The sequence below is a fragment of the Nerophis lumbriciformis genome, linkage group LG16, assembly GCF_033978685.3.
Source record: "Nerophis lumbriciformis linkage group LG16, RoL_Nlum_v2.1, whole genome shotgun sequence".
Taxonomy (NCBI): Eukaryota; Metazoa; Chordata; class Actinopteri; order Syngnathiformes; family Syngnathidae; genus Nerophis; species Nerophis lumbriciformis.
This window is the reverse complement of record NC_084563.2, coordinates 30,005,755-30,022,098: the sequence shown is the minus strand read 5'-3', so window position 1 is coordinate 30,022,098 and position 16,344 is coordinate 30,005,755. Positions and strand designations below refer to the sequence as shown.

At 38.4% G+C, this 16,344-nt stretch overlaps 1 protein-coding gene across 5 annotated transcripts in view; it reads left to right on the top strand.

Annotated features, from left to right (window-relative positions):
- Positions 1-16,020, top strand: part of LOC133617161 (RNA binding protein fox-1 homolog 2-like) — a 139,335-nt gene extending 123,315 nt beyond the window's left edge. For 3 of the 5 annotated variants that reach the window (XM_061976955.2, XM_061976954.2, XM_061976957.2), the window contains 3 exons: positions 5,758-5,852; positions 8,315-8,387; positions 9,309-16,020. In XM_061976955.2, coding sequence (XP_061832939.2) covers positions 5,758-5,852; positions 8,315-8,387; positions 9,309-9,353 — 213 coding nt within the window. In that variant the 3' untranslated portion in view covers positions 9,354-16,020. Of the gene's footprint in view, positions 3,159-5,757; positions 5,853-8,314; positions 8,388-9,308 lie in introns of those variants that run through there. The other 2 variants (XR_009816949.2, XM_061976956.2) reach the window with 2 other exon arrangements.
- The last annotated feature ends 324 nt before the right edge of the window (positions 16,021-16,344 follow it).

Sequence of the window (16,344 nt, the reverse complement as noted above, 5' to 3'; positions counted from 1 at the left end):
GGCACCCACCTGTTCCCAATTAGCCTGTTCACCTGTGGGATGTTCCAAATAAGTCTTTGATGAGCATTCCTCAACTTTCTCACTCTTTTTTGCCACTTGTGCCAGCTTTTTTTGAAACATGTTGCAGGCATCAAATTCCAAATGAGCTAATATTTGCAAAAAATAACAAAGTTTCTTAGTGTGAAAATGAAATATCTTGTCTTTGCAGTCTATTCAATTGAATATAAGTTGAAAAGGATTTGTTGTATTCTCTTTTTTTTTTTACAACGTGACAACTTTGCTAGTTTGGGGGTTTGTAGAACAGTTTTTCATTTTTCAGAATTCACACAACTTTTTGTAGCAGGGTTGTTTTTAGAGCTCCGTTAAATAAAACAATTATACTGTCACCAGCCACAACATTAGGTTCACGTCATGGTTGAGTGATGTAGAAATGCAGTGCACCCTGCCGAGTGTTTCCAGAGTATGGCAGCTGGACTAAAGTATTACCAGGTCGATTTACCAACTTAATTGATTCTTGAACATGTAAAGTTTGCACCGTCAAGCAGATTTCCCCATAAGAAACAACGCAAACATGAATAGTTCACATCGAATTTTTTCATGCAAGTGACAAACACAAAGTGCAGTACAAAACAAAACAAACAACAGTAGTAGAAAAAGAGAAGAAAACAAACACACATAAAGCACTATTGACAATAACAAAACAAAAACGTGGCACGGCGCTGATGACTTGAGGAAAAACGCCACCTATGAGGCGTCCACACTGGAGGATAACAAAATTGACATATTTTAAATATTTATTTAAAATGGCGTTAATTTTAGTATTTATATGTATGTATATATATGTACAGTCGCGATCAAAAGTGTACATACACATAACCCATAACATAATGTCATGGCTACCAAAAGTGCCTTATTGCAGGTAAACTTGCCAAGGGACATGTAAGCAAATATTAACATTGCTGTATGTATACTTTTGACCCTCACATTTTCAGTAGACCCATAATAAATTCATAAAAGAACCAAACTTCATGATTTTTTTTTTTTGTGTGTGACCAACAAGTATGTGCTCCAATCACTACATCACAAAAAAATAAGAGTTATAGAAATGATTGTACAGTCAAGACAGCCATGACATGATGTTCTTTACAAGTGTACGTACACTTTTGACCACCACTGTATGTGTGTATATGTATGTACAGTATGTGTATGTATATACATGTATGTATGTATTAGGGATGTCCAATAATATCAAACCGCCGATATCGGCCGATAAATGCTTTAAAAAGTAATATCGGAAATTATCGGTATCGATTTCAAGATTATCGGTATCGGTTTCAAAAAGTAAAATTTGTGACTTTTTAAAAGGCTGCTGTGTACACGGATGTAGGGAGAAGTACAGAGCGCCAATTAATCCTTAAAGGCACTGCCTTTGCGTGCCGGTCCAGTCACATAATATTTACGGCTTTTACACACATTTAAGTGAATGCATGCATACTTGGTCAACAGCCATACAGGTCACACTGAGGGTGGCCGTATAAACAACTTTAACACTGTTACAAATATACGCCACACTGTGAACCCACACCAAACAAGAATGACAAACACATTTCGGGAGAACATCCGCACCGTAACACAACATAAACACAACAGAACAAATACCCAGAAACCCTTGCAGATGCTTGATTTCATTCAGAAAAATCTACCTCTCACACGTGATGACAAGGAGGAAAAAGAATTAGCCCACTCTTTGAGCATCATCTGTTGCACAAATAGACTAATAGTCTGGACTGAGTGAAGCTGTTTTATTTATGTTTTGTGCCTTTTTTTCCCCATGCACTTTAAAGGATGGCTGTGTTTTCTACTAGTCTAGACTGAAGCAGTTTTATTCATGTTTGTGCACTTTAAAGGATGGCTGTGTTTTCTACTAGTCTAGACCAGGGGTCACCAACGCAGTGCCTGCGGGCACCAGGTCGCCCGTAAGGATCAGATGAGTAGCCCGCTGGCCTGTTCTAAAAATAGCTCAAATAGCAGCACTTACCAGTGAGCTGCCTCTATTTTTTAAATTTGATTCATTTACCGTATTTTTCGGAGTATAAGTCGCACCTGCCGAAAATGCATAATAAAGAAGGGAAAAAACATATATAAGTCGCTCCTGAGTATAAGTCGCACCCCTGCCCAAACTATGAAAAAAACTGCGACTTATAGTCCGAAAAATGCGGTACTAGCAAGCTGGTCTCGCTTTGCTCGATATTTTTAATTCTAAGAGAGACAAAACTCAAATAGAATGTGAAAATCCAAGAAAATATTTGAAAGACTTGGTCTTCACTAACTGACAAAGAAACAGATAACAGATTTGGTGTCCAGTTCAAAGTGTGACATGATTTATTTAAACATTTGAGAGTTGACTTTTGTATTTGACATGAGTTATTATTTGTACAAACATGGTGCAAAGTCATTCATGACTTGTTAAAAAATGTTAGTGGCTCGCTAGTTAAAATGGGATATTGTGATTTCACAAGACTTTCTTGGAAGTCATCATTTGAAAATGTTCAATTTGAAAAATGTGCACTTAGAGAAAATATAAAAATAAAGTGTTGCATATTGATATTTATCTGTTTCTATATACATTTATTGTGAGAAATCATTAAGATGATCAGTGTTTCCACAAAGATAAATATCATTAATTATTAATAATAACAGAGTTAAAGGGGAACATTATCACAATTTCAGAAGGGTTAAAACCATTAAAAATCAGTTCCCAGTGGCTTATTTTATTTTTCGATGTTTTTTTCAAAATTTTACCCATCACGCAATATCCCTAAAAAAAGCTTCAAAGTGCCTGATTTTAACCATCGTTATATACACCTGTCCATTTTCCTGTGACGTCACATAGTGAAGCCAACACAAACAAACATGGCGGAAAGAACAGCAAGCTATAGCGACATTAGCTCGGATTCAGACTCGGATTTCAGCGGCTTAAGCGATTCAACAGTTTACGCATGTATTGAAATGGATGGTTGTAGTGTGTAGGCAGGTAGCGAAAACGAAATTGAAGAAGAAACTGAAGCTATTGAGCCATATCGGTTTGAACCGTATGCAAGCGAAACCGACGAAAACGACACGACAGCCAGCGACACGGGAGAAAGCGAGGACGAATTCGGCGATCGCCTTCTAACAACGATTGGTATGTGTTTGTTTGGCATTAAAGGAAACTAACAACTATGAACTAGGTTTACAGCATATGAAATACATTTGGCAACAACATGCACTTTGAGAGTGCAGACAGCCCAATTTTCATCAATTAATATATTCTGTAGACATACCCTCATCCGCGCTCTTTTCCTGAAAGCTGATCTGTCCAGTTTTGGAGTTGATGTCAGCAGGCCAGGGAAGCTAGGGTCGATATTCTTCTCTTGATCATCTTCGGTGGCATAAGGGACGGTGTGAGCCAAGACATCCAGGGGGTTTAGCTCGCTCGTCTGCGGGAACAAACTGCCGCCATTTCTTGCCGTGCTACCGAGGTCCTTTGTCCCTGAATTGCTCACACACTCCGGCAGATTCAATGGGGGTCTGGCGGCAGATTTCTTTGACTTTATGGTTGGAAATGCATCTGCTTTGAGTGTCGCAGGATATCCACACATTCTTGCCATCTCTGTCGTAGCATAGCTTTCGTCAGTAAAGTGTGCGGAACAAACGTCCAATTTCTTGCCACTTTGGCATCTTTGGGCCACTGGTGCAACTTGAATCCGTCCCTGTTCGTGTTGTTACACCCTCCGACAACACACCGACGAGGCATGATGTCTCCAAGGTACGGAAAACAGTCGAAAAAACGGAAAATAACAGAGCTGATTTGACTCGGTGTTTGAGAAAATGGCGGATTGCTTCCCGATGTGACGTCACGTTGTGACGTCATCGCTCCGAGAACGAATAATAGAAAGGCGTTTAATTCGCCAAAATTCACCCATTTAGAGTTCGGAAATCGGTTAAAAAAAATATGGTCTTTTTTCTGCAACATCAAGATATATATTGACGCTTACATAGGTCTGGTGATAATGTTCCCCTTTAAAGGTAAATTGAGCAAATTGGCTATTTCTGGCAATTTATTTAAGTGTGTATCAAACTGGTAGCCCTTCGCATTAATCAGTACACAAGAAGTAGCTCTTGGTTTCAAAAAGGTTGGTGACCCCTGCTCTAGACTGAAGCAGTTTTATTAATGTTCATGCACTGTAAAGGATGGCTGTGTTTTCTACTAGTCTAGACTGAAGCAGTTTTTTTTATTTTTGTGCCTTTCTTGTTTTTATTTGCACTTTTTTGTTACTCATACGTTAAGAACAGGGCAGATTGAGCCCAGTTTCTAGTATACTCTGGACTGAAGCTGTGTGCCTTCATTGTTTTTGTAGCTGTTGTTTTGAGGCATGTTTTTAAAAAAAAAAGCACTTTGTGAAAGTCAAAGTATAGTATTTCCCATAGTTGTAGTGGGTATCAGGATTATTTCAGAGAGAGCATGTCCCACATTCCAAGCTGCTGTTTTGAGGCATGTTAAAAAAAATAATGCACTTTGTGACTTAAATAATAAATATGGCAGTGCCATGTTGGCACTTTCTTCCACAACTTGAGTTGATTTATTTTGGAAAACCTTGTTACATTGTTTCATGCATCCAGCGGGGCACCACAACAAAATTATGCATAATAATGTGTTAATTCCATGACTGTATATATTGGTATCGGTAATTAAGAGTTGGACAATATCGGAATATGGGATATCGGCAAACAAGCCATTATCGGACATCCCTAGTTTGTATGTATGTATGTACTGTATGTGTATGTATATATACAGTATATGTATGTATTTACATGTGTGTATATATATATATATATACATTATATAAAGCCAACATAACAAGGGGGTAATGGATCAACAATATATTTCCAGTATTAGCCAAACAACACATCATCAGCGGTAAGGTGAACCGTCAAGGCGCTCGCTCAAAAGTCTCTTTGATGCTCTCGAGCAATTTTCCTTAGTCGCTCAAAGCCAAGTTTCCCTTGTAAAATGACCAGGAACTAAAAGTCCACGCAGAAAGAGTCTCTAATGTGCTGGTGGATGTAATTCAGACCCCTTCCAGGAGTCTCCCTGTGTGTTTCACGTGTGGCATGCTAACTCAATCAGTGTGGGCATGTACACAAACTGTACTTACAAGGCTGACTCTTTACATTCCTCCTTACACCTTCTTCTCTACCTCTCTTCCCCCCGGGGTCCAGCCCCCTCCCCCCTAAAACCCTACGACGTGTGTGGTCTTGAATGTGGTTTTAGCTTGGAATGCAGCAGTGTTGTGTTGCTGTCAAAGAGGTGGGGGGGCATGCAGTGTCTCTGATGGACACTTGAGGAGGTTTTCCATGTGTGAGAGAGAATGTTTTTGTCAATGCATACCTCTAGTTCTGTTCATCCGGTGTGAAAATCCCTTTGCTCTCCTTCAAGCGTGTTCACGGTAGTGGCACATGTACATATACGTGGTCTCCCTTCACGGCCCGCCCTCTTTGGGAAGCATCAAACGCCGCAATGAAACGTGGGCGAGTCGTGAGGGGAGACATCTTTGCTACATTGTGAATGCTGCACCCAATTAGTCTGCTTGTTAATCTTTTCTCCGTTCACCTCACGTTCTAACCCGGTAGTTCACCCAAGCTTCTTAAGCACGTGCCAGGTTTGAGGCACCATTTTTAACCGATGTCTTTCTCCGCCACACACCCACATCGCAGGGCGGCTACGCAGCGTACCGTTACGCCCAGCCCACTGCGGTAGCCACGCCTGCGGCTGCGGCAGCAGCAGCAGCAGCAGCAGCTTACAGCGACAGGTGAGTGCGCACACCTTTTCCTACATACCCCTATTTACCCAACCACAATATAAGCCACACCCACTCATTATTATTATATTTTTTTATGTTAATATCAGGATTTTTCAGTCTATAGTAGGGTTGTACAGTATATTGATACTAATAAATCATATTCAGTACTATACCATACCAAATTGGTGTAAAAAGTCAAGATAAAGGTGAAGTTATAACACTGAAACACCCTCAGGAAGAGCTGCTTTAAGACATGGCTAGCTAGCTAGCAGCTAACATCCATCCACAGTGTTTTAGCTACTTCTAAATCACTAATCCTGGTCCTCATGGCAACAAAGTAAGTTTCGTACAAGTATCTTTATCACTGGAGGACGATGAATAGCTAAACATGCTTCACTACACACCGTAGGAGGATACAATAGCTCACCGCCGTCACAATGTAAACAAACACCATGGGTGGATCTACACCTGATATCCACTGTAATGATACCAAGTACAAGGGCGTATCTAGTCGATACTGCTATTACATTGATATTTTTTATCATCATAAAATTTTATTTTATTATTTTTTTAAATTCATTTAAACTAAGTTTGTACAAGTAACATTATCACTGGAGGACGAGAAATAGCTAAACATGCTTCACTACACACCGTAGGAGGATACAATAGCTCACCGCCGTCACAATGTAAACAAATGCCATGGGTGGATCTACACCTGACATCCACTGTAATGATACCAAGTACAAGGGCGTATCTAGTTGATACTGCTATTACATTGATATTTTTTATCATCATAAAATTTTTTTTTTTTTTTTTTTTTTAATTCATTTAAACTAAGTTTGTACAAGTATCATTATCACTGGAGGACGAGAAATAGCTAAACATGCTTCACTACACACCGTAGGAGGATACAATAGCTCACCGCCGTCACAATGTAAACAAACGCCATGGGTGGATCTACACCTGACATCCACTGTAATGATACCAAGTACAACGGCGTATCTAGTCGATGCTGCTATTACATTGATATTTTTTATCATCACAAAACTTTATTTTATTTTATTTTTTAATTCATATTATGTTTATAAAGTCAGTAAATATGTCCCTGGACACATGAGGATCCTGTAACTACTTGGTATCGGATCCACACCTAAACGTGTGGTATCATCCAAAACTAATGTAAAGTATCAAAGAAGGGAAGAATAAGTGATTATTACATTTGAACAGAAGTGTAGATAGAACATGTTGAAACAGAAAATACGCAGATATTAACTGTAAATGAACAAGTAGATTGATAATTAATTTTTACAGTTTGTCCCTCATAATGTGTACAAAATAATAGGTGTATAAATGACACAATATGTTACTGCATACGTCAGCAGACTAATTAGGAGTCTTTGTTTGTTTACTTACTACTAAAAGACAAGTTGTCTAGTATGTTCAACATTTTATTTAAGAATAGAATAGAATGGACTTTATTGTCATTATATTTGCACATAACGAGATTAAGGACTCCAACTTAAGGTGCGGTAGTGGAAACAAATATGGGATAAAAATAAATTACACAAGAAGTAATAAAGATCAAAAATAAGAATTGAAATAAACAGACTACTATCCAATAAAAATAATAAGCAATCCTGTACAATATACAAAACAATATACAAAATACAGAACAAGACAAGAGTACCGGAGTAATAAATAACAATCAGTGTCGGACGTATTGCACTCGAAGGGTAATATTGCACAGTAGGGTATTAGGGTAGGATATTGTATGGGGTGAATTATTATTATAAGTTAGAGTTCAAGATGGTGACAGCTCTGGGAAAGAAGCTGTCTCTGAGCCTGTTAGTTCTGGCTCTGATGCACCTGTAACGCCTGCCTGATGGTAGCAGGTGGAACAGGTGGAAGCCAGGGTGTGGGCAGTCCTTGGTGACGGGAGTTGTGTAAATCCTTCAGGGAGGGGAGGGGGCAGCCCATGATTTTTTTGTGCAGACTTTATGACCCTCTGAATCGCCTTTTTGTCTGCTTCAGTGCGGCTGGCGTACCACGCTGTTATGCAGTACTTTAGTATGCAGGACTAAATTACAATAATAAACATATATTTCATGTACTCTAAGATTTGTTGTTCTAATAAAGCCAATAATGACATTTTTTGTGGTCCCCTTTATTTAAAAAAGTATCAAAGTACCAAAAAGTTTCAAAATACATATTGGCATCGGGACAACACTAATATATATATTGTATTGGTTTTGAAAATGAAAAACGGCAAAATGCACGTTTTAATTTTTCAGTGGAAAAAGTTAGGACACCCCTGCCCTAGTTGTCTAAATGACAAATACTAAATATTCAGTGTAAAACCAGATAGCAGCAACTGGATATGGGAACATTTCATCATCTTTCAATGTCTTTGTGTATTATTGACTTTGCTTGACTTGATTTGATTTAAAAGACCGTTTTATTCCCTCCCCAAGCTACGGCAGAGTCTACACCGCTGACCCATACCACGCTGCTCTCACCCCAGCAGCCTACGGTGTTGGCGCCATGGTGAGTCCTTCAACAAATGATCTGAATATCTGCACGTGGCACCTCAGTCTCTCAGCTAATTGTTACGCAATACTTTGAGCTACAAACTTCCCCGCCAGCCCTGTAAGACTCGCCCAAAACATCTCGCTAGCATTAGCTTGTAGCTAGAGATGGATGTAACCAAGCATGGGAATGATCAACAGTGGATGATATTCATTGAATTAAAGAAAGAAATCATCAAAAACATACAAACCCCAAAAGCAGTGAAGTTGTGTAAATGGTAAATAAAAAGAGAATACAACAAATCCTTTTCAACTTATATTCAATTGAATAGACTGCAAAGACAAGATATTTCATGTTCACACTGAGAAACTTTGGTATTTTTTGCAAGTATTAGCTCATTTGGAATTTGATGTCTCCAACATGTTTCAAAAAAGCTGGCACAAGCGGCAAAAAGACTGAGAAAGTTGAGGAATGCTCATCAAACACTTCTTTAAAGTTAAAGTAGCAATGATTGTCACACACACATTAGGTGTGGCGAAATTATTCTCTGCATTTGACCCACTGGGAGGTGAGGGGAGCAGTGAGCAGCAGCGGTGGCTGCGCCCTGGAATCATTTTGGTGATTTAACCCCCAATTCCAAACCTTGAAGCTGAGTGCCAAGCAGGGAGGTAATGGCTCCCGTTTTTATAGTCTTTGGTATGACTCGGCCAGGGTTTGAACTCACAACCTACCCATCTCAGGGCGGACACTCTAACCAGTAGGCCACTGAGTAGGTTCATTTGGAACATCCCACAGGTGAACAAACTAATTGGGAACAGGTGGGTGCCATGATTGGGTATAAAAGCAGCTTCCATGAAATGCTCAGTCATTCACAAACAAACAAACAAAAAAAAGAATTGTCTCCGCAAGATGAGGTGCAGTAACGTGTTGTGTCCACAGGCGGCGCTGTACAGAGGAGGCTACAGTAGATTCACCCCCTACTAGAGACACTACACAAGCTCTTCCAGGCCGTGTGAGAGTTGTTGTGGAGGTGGACTACACCCAGACAGGTCCCATGTTTCTGAAGTAGAGGAATGCTTTAAGACTGATGATGACATTACATTCAAAAGGTAAAAAAATAAATAAAATGCACGGCTGTATTATAGTCCCCCCCCCCCCCAGCACAAGACTGCAGATGGAGCCCAGATGTTCTTCCAAAGGCCCTTTTTGTTGACCTTCTAACCATCTGAGTGACGTGCACGTTCAAGCCAGCTAGAAAAGTGCGCCTTCAAAGGGGGAAGAAAAAAGAAAAAACCCACTGATGGATTGGTCCTGAGTGGATGTGGGAGGAAGGCTCCACTCCCACTGTGCTCCTGGAGAGTGAACAGGTCCAGGGAGGTAACCTCCGCTCCTCTTAGCAGACCTCCTAAATTGCTCTTATGCAAATTCATTAGCTTAGAGGCAAATTTCTAATGGCTGTAATTATTCTCCCTTTTTCATTCCTGAAAACATTTACTTTGTTTGTTTGTTTGCCGTCCGCTAGTCTTCATTTAGGAAGAACTGCTGCAAACTAAACACTTTCTTCAAAATACTGTATTTCCTCTTTTAGTGGCTTTTGTTTACTTCGCTGCCCACAAAAGGCCTGGCAAAAAATCCATTTTTCTTTCCTATTTTAACAAAAAAATCATTTTATTAATCCGTCCTGTGCTCAGACTGATCATGTTGTTGATGGACTCGAGGCCCCACACCTCATTTCATGTGGCCTGGGAATAATCACATCTTTTTCATGGTCAGATTACCGTATTTTCCAGACTACAAAGCATACTAGTACCGTATTTTTCGGAGTATAAGTCGCACCGGAGTATAAGTCGCACCGGCTGAAAATGCATAATAAAGAAGGAAAAAAACATATATAAGTCGCACTGGAGTATAAGGCGTATTTTTTTGGGATATTTATTTGATAAAACTAGAGATGTCCGATATTATCGGCCAATAAATGCTTTAAATGTAATATCGGAAATTATCGGTATCGTTTTTTTTTTATCGGTATCATTTTTTTGTATTATTTTTTTTAAAATTATTGAATCAACATAAAAAACACAAGATACTTACAATTAGTGCACCAACCCAAACAACCTCCCTCCCCCATTTACACTCATTCACACAAAAGGGTTGTTTCTTTCTGTTATTAATATTCTGGTAGGTTCCTACATGATATATCAATATATATCAATACAGTGTGCAGGGATACAGTCCGTAAGCACACATGATTGTGCGTGCTGCTGCTCCACTAATAGTACTAACCTTTAACACTTCATTTGACTCATTTTCATTAAATTACTAGTTTTTATGTAACTGTTTTTATATTGTTTTACTTTCTTTTTTATTCAAGAAAATGTTTTTAATTTATTTATCTTATTTTTATTTTTTTAAAAGGACCTTATCTTCACCATACCTGGTTGTCCAAATGAGGCATAATAATGTGTTAATTCCACGACTGTATATATCGGTATCGGTTGATATCGGTATCGGTAATTTAAGAGTTGGACAATATCGGATATCGGCAAAAAGCCATTATCGGACATCCCTACTAAATAATATTATTTGATATTTTACGGTAATGTGTTAATAATTTCACACATAAGTCGCTCCTGAGTATAAGTCGCACTAAACTATGAAAAAAACTGTGACTTATAGTCCGAAAAATACGGTAATATTATTAAAACCTCTTAAGAAACCTTCTTTTATTGCTGCTAATTGCTCCCAAACCTGACTTATTGTGCATTTCCCAGAGCTACAAATAGAATTACTGTATTTTCCCGACTATAAAGCGCTCAGATATATAAGCCTCACCGACTAAACTTAAGGAAAAAGAAACCTTTTTCCATATATAAGTCGCACCGGACTATAAGTGGCAGATACCGTATTTTTCAGAGTATAAGTTGCTCCGGAGTATAAGTCGCACCGGCCGAAAATGCACAATAAAGAAGGAAAAAAACATATATAAGTCGCACTGGAGTATAAGTCGCATTTTCTGGGGAAATGTATTTGATAAAAGCCAACAGCAAGAATAGACATTTGAAAGGCAATTTAAAATAAATCAAGAATAGTGAACAACAGGCTGAATAAGTGTACGTTATATGAGGCATAAATAACCAACTGGTATGTTAACGTAACATATTATGGTAAGAGTCATTCAAATAACTATAACATATAGAACATGCTATACGTTTACCAAACAATCTGTCACTCCTAATCGCTAAATCCCATGAAATCTTATACGTCTAGTCTCTTACGTGAATGAGATCAATAATATTATTTGATGTGTTAATCATTTCACACATAAGTCGCTCCTGAGTATAAGTCGCACCCCTGGCCAAACTATGAAAAAAACTGCGACTTATAGTCCGAAAAATACGGTATATAAAACGCACCCACTAAATTTGAGAAGAAATAAATATTTGTCCATATATAAGTCGCACCGGACTATAAGTGTCAGATATATATGTTGTGAAATGAGTTATTTACACAGAAATATTCTGTAAATGTTTATTTACTTGCCTTAATTGTTTCCAAACGGTGTTTGTAACAGGGCAGTAAAACGAAAGATCAAACAAAACAGAAGTCATGGAACCACTAGCTGCGCAAGCTAGCTCTCCAATCAGCTAAACAGACTCAACGTTTTGGTGAATTTACTGAGGAATTTGTGAAAGTGAAACCGTACAAAAAGAATGTAAGTTAATAACACTAACACAGACACTTGTAAACGTGTTAGCATATTAGCTAATGCTAACGACGCTAGCTTGATTGCATTACGATAGCACGTACTCCTACAGACATCACACATGGGACGCTTTAGTAAGTAAGAATCGTTTTAGTTATATTGTAAAACTTACCAACGTTCGTAGTGATGAATGAAAAATCCGTACGAGTAGAAACGCTATGGACGATTTTACTTTCGGTTTAAGGCATCAAAACAGAGTTTATCTTTAACCCGCAACACCTGAATCTGTCCAAAAGATGGCGCCAGAGCACAAACAATTTCAGCGTCTCTGCTTGTGTTTGATGAAAATCATTGAACACAAAACATTATGGCCGAAAAACATCCATAAATTAGCTGCACCATTTTATTGAAAAGCGTTAATAAAAGTAGCACATTTTTGTCTGGAATTTATGGTAATTCATCTATCAAGCACTTTCTTTCTACTAAACTAGCTTAGCTATTATCATGCCTGCTAGCTTGCGCTCAGTGTGTAACATGTTTGGCCCTCCAGTGATAATAATACTTTATAATGGTACTTAACGCAGTTTGCCATAATGAATGTGATTATTATTAACTTGGGGGAGCGGCTCCACACTGTGTATTGGCTGCTAGTTGCTTGACTCCAAATAAATGCAGCATTTTAATTTGTAGTATCGTGTAAACTGGAGCTTTACAGATGCCACCTGAGGCGTTAGGACATTAGAGTGGATGTTTATTTGGCACCTGGCGTCTATTTAAGTGGGGCCACTATTGGAGGAGATACAGTATGTATAGTTCTGCTAATTGCAGAAGATCTTTTGCGTCTGTGATCCAACACGACGTGAGTACAATCACCACAACAACACTACACGCTGACGACACTACTTTTCAACTATTGTCGACGTTTAGATGATTTATTTCCCCCCCGACGCTCCGTCTTTCGCGAGCGAGTCCAACTAACGTCGAAGTCTTCCTGGGAGAGAAACATAGATCATTGTTTGACATGCAAACACATTACTTACTCTTGTGCACATTTCTATACTCTTTTATTCTATATTTACAAATGTGGCTTTTTTTTTTTTGGCTTTTGTTTTTGTTCCAAAGATTTGTAGAAAGCACATTTTTCGGATTATATGTATAAATATATTATCTCGTTTATGTCATAATCCTATTGCTGTCTTGATTTACTTTGTTTTATATATATACATATGTTTATATATATATATATGTATATATATATAGATACATATGCAAGTGTTGTTCTTTCTAAGGAGTTAGTTTTTGAATGAGTACCATTTGGAGTAAATGCTAAGTGCTAGCGAGAGGCTAGCACTTAGCATGTGACACTAGCAGACTGTTTATGTTTGTTTAGCATGGCAAGAGATTTTAGTCCTTCTATTTTCAGCCTCCAGAGCGGGGGTCTCAAACTTGCGGCCCGGGGGCCGTATTTAGTGGCCCTCTACTTAACTTCATAGTCCAGTGCAAAGGTGTCAAACTCGAGGCCCGGGGGGGCCAAAACTGATCTACCACACTTTATTTTATATAACTTTACTATCCATCCCTCTATTGACAGAAAAAATAAATGTATATAAATATATGTGTATGTATATACAGTATATATATGTATGTATATGTATATATATATATATATATACATATGTGTGTGTATATATATATATATGTATGTATGTATGTATGTATATATATATATATGAATGTATATGCATATGTATGTATATATATATATATATATATAAATGTATATATATAGGTATGTGTATATATGTATATATAAGTGTACATATGTATATATTTGTATGTATGTGTATATATACACACGTATATGTATATATACATGTATGTGTATATATGTACATACATGTATATATTTGTATATACGTGTATGTATGTGTATAGATATATACACACATATATCTATATATACATGTTCATATATGTACGTAGGTGTATGTATGTGTATATATATATATATATATATATATATGTATATATACATACGCATTTGTGTATAAATCTATATATAATATACATATAAACTATTTAATGTTGCAAAAAATAATATATATTAAAAAGTTTTGTTGAAATGAAAACTTGAATAAATAAAATGATACAGTGGAAAACATGAAAATTGAATATACAATAAAATGTTACTGTTCAAAAACAGTGGTACCATTTTTACATGTACAATAATACGCTGTAAAAACAACCATAGATTTTATGGTAGTAAAAAAAATAAAAACTGTTCAGTTGCCACAACTTTACTGTAAATTTTGAAATCAAATTCATGTGACAGCTGCCACTTTTTCAGTGTACGTAACAACATACAGTATGTAACAGTCTCATGTGTGTGACAATATCATGTGGCCCCCCCCATGAACACCACTTTGACTTCCTGCTTTAGTGCACAACTTCCTGTTAGGAGGTGCCAACATGGAGCAACTTCCTGTAAGCAAGCAGGAGTCTGAGTGACTCGTGTAGTGATTTGCCCCCGGCTACATTGAGTTTGAGGCCCCCGCTCCACTTTGTTCCGTTCATTTCAAGAGCGCACACATCCTCACTTCTGAGGAAGATTCCTCCCAAAATATGTTCTGTGTCGCTCATAAATAAGTTTTTTTTTTGTTTGTTTTTCTTGAAATCTCCTCATTGAGAAAGTGCTGTGGACTAATTGAGGCTAAAAGAGGAGACAAAGACGCTAACAGCGGTGGCGTGCACGTTCCACTGGAGTACAGGCACGTTCTAGAGGAGAGAGGCATGTTCCACTGGAGTAATAGAAGTGGCATGCACGTTCCACAGGAGTAGAGGCACGTTCTAGAGGAGTAGAGGCACGTTCCACTGGAGTAGAAGCACGTTCCACAGGAGTAACAGAAGTGCCGTGCCCGTTCCACTGGAGTAACAGAAGTGACGTGCACGTTCCACAGGAGTAGAAGCACGTTCCACAGGAGTAGAGGCACGTTCCACAGGAGTAACAGAAGTGCCGTGCCCGTTCCATTGGAGTAACAGAAGTGGCGTGCACGTTCCACAGGAGTAGAGGCACGTTCTAGAGGAGTAACAGAAGTGCCGTGCACGTTCCACTGGAGTAACAGAAGTGCCGTGTACGTTCCACTAGAGTAACAGAAGTGTTGTGTACGTTCCACAGGAGTAGAGGCACGTTCTAGAGGAGTAACAGAAGTGCCGTGTACGTTCCACTGGAGTAACAGCAGTGCCGTGCACGTTCCACAGGAGTAGAGGCACGTTCTAGAGGAGTAACAGAAGTGCCGTTTACGTTCTAGAGGAGTAACAGCAGTGCCGTGCACGTTCCACTGGAGTAACAGAAGTGCCGTGCACGTTCCACTGGAGTAACAGAAGTGCCGTGTACATTCCACAGGAGTAGAGGCACGTTCTAGAGGAGTAACAGAAGTGCCGTTTACGTTCTAGAGGAGTAACAGAAGTGCCGTGCACGTTCCACTGGAGTAACAGAAGTGCCATGTACGTTCCACAGGAGTAGAGGCACGTTCTAGAGGAGTAGAGGCACGTTCTAGAGGCATGCAGTACCCAGCATGAGGATATTTGTGGAGAAAAGAAGTAGTTTTGCATGAATCTCCTCTTTCATGTTTGACATCTGCAAAGTTTCCTCCAATGAAAGGCAGCTAATTAGCAGTCATGTTCTCCTCCTGGAATGTGGCCCTTCTTCTTCTTCTTCTTCTTCTTGTTGTTCTTCTTCTTCTTCTTCTTGTTCTTCTTCTTTTTCTTCTTCTTTTTCTTCTTCTTTTTCTTCTTCTTCTTCTTTTTCTTCTTCTTTTTCTTCTTCTTCTTCTTCTTCTTCTTCTTCTTCTCCCCCCCAATGACTGAGTTGGAGTCAGTTTGATGCCATTGTTTGTTTTGTTATTGAATGTCATATCAAGTTTGATATAAAATGTTTTCTTGTGCTTCTTTCCTTGTCTGCCTCCTTCATTAAAGACTCAATAAGAGCCCGGGGCCCCACTCGAATATGAAGAGAGAATTAGTCATCATGATTCTATCTCACCTACTTACTGTTTAAAAAATGTATAAAAGTTGTGATGATCACAAATCAAAGATGATTATTTAACACACAAAATCTTAGGATTTGGTCAGGCTGATTAGAAAATAAGTACTAAGTAAATGTACTGCATGAGAAGAGACTACTAAGTGACTGATTAAATACTTTTATATACTATTGTTATGCTAAAATAATTAGATACAAATAATAAATGTAAATAAATACATTATCACTAA